Source organism: Mycteria americana, chromosome 3, assembly GCF_035582795.1.
Source record: "Mycteria americana isolate JAX WOST 10 ecotype Jacksonville Zoo and Gardens chromosome 3, USCA_MyAme_1.0, whole genome shotgun sequence".
Classification (NCBI taxonomy): domain Eukaryota; kingdom Metazoa; phylum Chordata; class Aves; order Ciconiiformes; family Ciconiidae; genus Mycteria; species Mycteria americana.
Window position 1 is genome coordinate 132111279 of NC_134367.1, and position 3370 is coordinate 132114648.

General features: G+C 79.6%; 1 protein-coding gene across 1 annotated transcript; it reads left to right on the plus strand.

Annotated features, from left to right (window-relative positions):
• The first annotated feature begins 1615 nt into the window (after positions 1-1615).
• On the plus strand, positions 1616-2769 carry NKX2-4 (NK2 homeobox 4). Its single transcript, XM_075497491.1, has 2 exons — positions 1616-1988; positions 2105-2769. The coding sequence occupies exons 1-2, from the start codon at positions 1616-1618 to the stop codon at positions 2767-2769; spliced, it is 1038 nt and encodes a 345-aa protein (XP_075353606.1).
• The last annotated feature ends 601 nt before the right edge of the window (positions 2770-3370 follow it).

The window sequence follows — 3370 nt, forward strand, 5'->3', positions numbered from 1 at the left end:
GAGTGCGGGCAGGAGCAGAGGGAGTGCGGGCAGGAGCAGGGAGTGCGGGCAGGAGCAGAGGGAGTGCGGGCAGGAGCAGGGAGTGCGGGCAGGAGCAGAGGGAGTGCGGGCAGGAGCAGGGAGTGCGGGCAGGAGCAGGGAGTGCGGGCAGGAGCAGAGGGAGTGCGGGCAGGAGCAGAGCACCCAGCGGGTGCGAGCAGGCGGGGAGCAGCGGGGGCCGCTGGAGAGGGCGCGCTGGCCAGCCAGGCAGACCCGCCGGCCCCTGCGGCGTTTGTGCGGGACCAGCTCGCTGCTGCCGAGCTGGCCGCCCGCCGGCTGCGCGCACCTATAGCGCTGTATAGGCGGAGCGCGCAGAGATGCGCGGAGCCCTGGCCGCCGCCCGCGGGTCGGCGCCGCCCGCCCGCCCCGTCGCGTCGCGTCGCCCTGGGGCAGAGCGAGCAAAGCCCGCCGGCAGCACCCACGGCCCCCGCAGCGGGCAGGCGCCCGGGCCGCCCCCGCCCCGCCCGGCCCCGCGGCGCGGAGCCCCGCGGCCCCGGCCCGGGGGGCGGCAGGGAAGTTCGGCCGGGGGACGGGGCCGGGGGCTCGGGCCGCGCCCCGTCCTCCCAGCCTGCGAAGGGCCGCCGAACAGCCCCCTCGGCTCCCTCCCGCCGCCGGCAGCGGCGGGGGACGGGCAGGAGGCGGCCCCGGCCGCTGCCCCCCGACGGGCGCCGGGCCCCGCCGCGGGACTCTCCGCAGCCCGGGGCGGGGGGGGGTAGCGTCCCGCGTCCACCCCGGCCCCCAGCCGGGGGCACGGGCAGCCCCGAGGGTGCATTTCGTTGTCGCAAAACCAACGAACGAACGAACAACGACCGCAACGAAACCCCCAAACCAAACCGCAAACGAAGCATCATCCCTGAAAGGGCACCCGGCGCTGCGCGGGGCCCCGCCCGGGCCCGCACCCTGGCGGGAGCGGCTCCGGGGAGCGGCGGCCCCGGGGGTCCGTCCCACCGCCCCGAGGGGCCGGGGCCAGCCCCCTGCTTTGCCCCGGCTCGGAGCCGCCCGCCCCCGCGGAACCGGCGGGCCGGGAGAGGGGTTTCCCGGCTGCTGCCGTCGGGTCCGCGCCGTCGGGTCCGCACCCGCGCCGCAGCCGTCCCGCTGCCCCGGGGCGGTTGATTTTTGGGGCCATCCCCCCACACCCCCCCACACCCTCCCACCCACGCGGAGGTGCGGTCCGCGCCCCCCGCCCGTGCCGCGCCGCGCCCCGCGGGGGGAGCGGGCAGGTACTTACGGGCGAGGGCCGCGGGGCTCGGCCGGGGCCGGGGCCGCTCCGGCGCTGCCCCGGGGCGGCCGGGCTTAAGAGCCGTCCGGCGGGCGCAGGACAATGGCCGGGAGGAGGGGGCCGGGGAGGGCGGCGGGAGGCGGGGAGGGGACGGGGCCGCCCGCCGCCGCTCTCCCCCGCCGGGCGCGCTCGCTCCGCCCCCCCGCGTCTGGCGTAAACCCGGCGCCGGGCTAAAAGAAACGGCGAGCTACCGGCGCCCGGGGCTGGTGGCCGCCGCGCCGCGCCTCGCCCGCGCACGGCTCGCCGGTGCCGGCGGCAGCGCCCGGCCCGGCCCGGCCCGGCCCGGCCCGCCGCGCCATGTCGCTGAGCCCCAAGCACACGACGCCCTTCTCGGTCACCGACATCCTCAGCCCGATGGAGGAGAGCTACAAGAAGTTCGGCGGCATGGACGGGGCGGGCGGGCTGGGCGCGCCCCTCGGGCCCTACCGCCAGCCGCCGGTGCCCGCCGCCGCCGCCGTGCCGCAGCACGTCGTGGCGGGCCCCACCGGGGCGGCCGCCTACCACATGCCCCACGGCGTGTCCCAGTTCCCGCACGGCGCCGTCGGGGGCTACTGCAACGGCGGGCTGGGCAACATGGGCGAGCTGCCCGCCTACCCCGAGGGGATGCGGAGCGGCGCGGCGGCGGGCGGCGGCTGGTACGGGGCCGGCGGCGACCCCCGCTACTCCAGCAGTAAGTGCGGGCGCGGGGCGGCGGCGGCGGCGGCGGGCGGGCGGGCGGGCGGGGGGGGGGGCAGCCGCTGCCCCCGAGGGGGCGGCCGCCGGCGCTGAGCCGCCTGTCCCGCTCAGTCTCCAGGTTCATGGGCCCGTCGGCGGGGATGAACGTGTCCGGGATGGGCGGCCTGAGCGGCATCGCCGAGGGCGCCAAGGCCATCGTGCCGCTCCACGCGGCCCCGCGGAGGAAGAGGAGGGTGCTCTTCTCCCAGGCGCAGGTCTACGAGCTGGAGCGGCGCTTCAAGCAGCAGAAGTACCTGTCGGCGCCGGAGCGGGAGCACCTGGCCAGCCTGATCCACCTCACCCCCACCCAGGTGAAGATCTGGTTCCAGAACCACCGCTACAAGATGAAGCGCCAGGCCAAGGACAAGGCGGCCGCCCAGCAGCTGCACCCCGACGGCGGCGGCGGCCTCTGCCAGCAGCACTCGCCGCGCCGCGTCGCCGTGCCCGTGCTGGTGAAGGACGGCAAGCCCTGCCCGCCGCCGGGCAGCGGCACCCCGGCCCCCGGGCAGCCCGCGCCCCCGCCCCCCGCCGCCTCCGCCGGGGCGCTGCCCGCCGCCGCCCCCGCCGCCCACCCGCACCCCGGCTCGCTGGGGCAGGCGGCCGACCTGGAGGAGCTCTCGCCCAGCCCGCCGGCGCTGCACGGCCAGGTGCCCGCCCTGGCCCCCATGGACTCGGCCGGCGTCGACTACAGCGGCGGCATGGTCAGCCCCAACCTGCTCTACGGCAGGACGTGGTAATCCCCGTGCGCCCCCCGCCCCGCCCCGGCGTCGCCCCCGCCCGCCGCCGCCGCCGCCGGACCCTCCCGGCCCCGACGGCCGCCGCGGCCCGGCGAGGCGCCTGCGGGGGGCCCCGACGGCCGCCCGTGGGGTCCCCGCCGCGCCCGCGCCCGCCGGCCCTCCGGCCTCGCCTCGGCCTGCGTGGGCTCGCCGGGGTCTGGGACGCGCGGGCCCGAAGGCAGAGCCGCCGCGGGGCGGGCCGGCGGGCGAGTGCGCGCTCACGCGTGGGCGCCGGGCTGCGGGCGGGTGTCTGCGCCGCTACTCGCGCGTGTCTGTGTGTGCCTGCGCGTGTTCGTGGCTCCGTGTCCCGTCCGCCTTCGTGCCGGGGTGCGCGGCCGCCGCGGGCCCGCCCGGGAGAGCCGCCCCGACGGGGCGCCCGGCCGGCGGGGGGCGGCTGGCGGGGGGCGCGGGGCTCCGCTCCCGGCCCGGCCCCGCTCTCCTGCCGCCGGGCACCGGCAGCCGAACCCGAACGCGCCCGGGAGCCCGCGCCCGTGCGCGTATATCTTACAGACCCATCGAACGCGAACAATAAATCTTCTGAAGTGCAACTTATCTCAGCAGA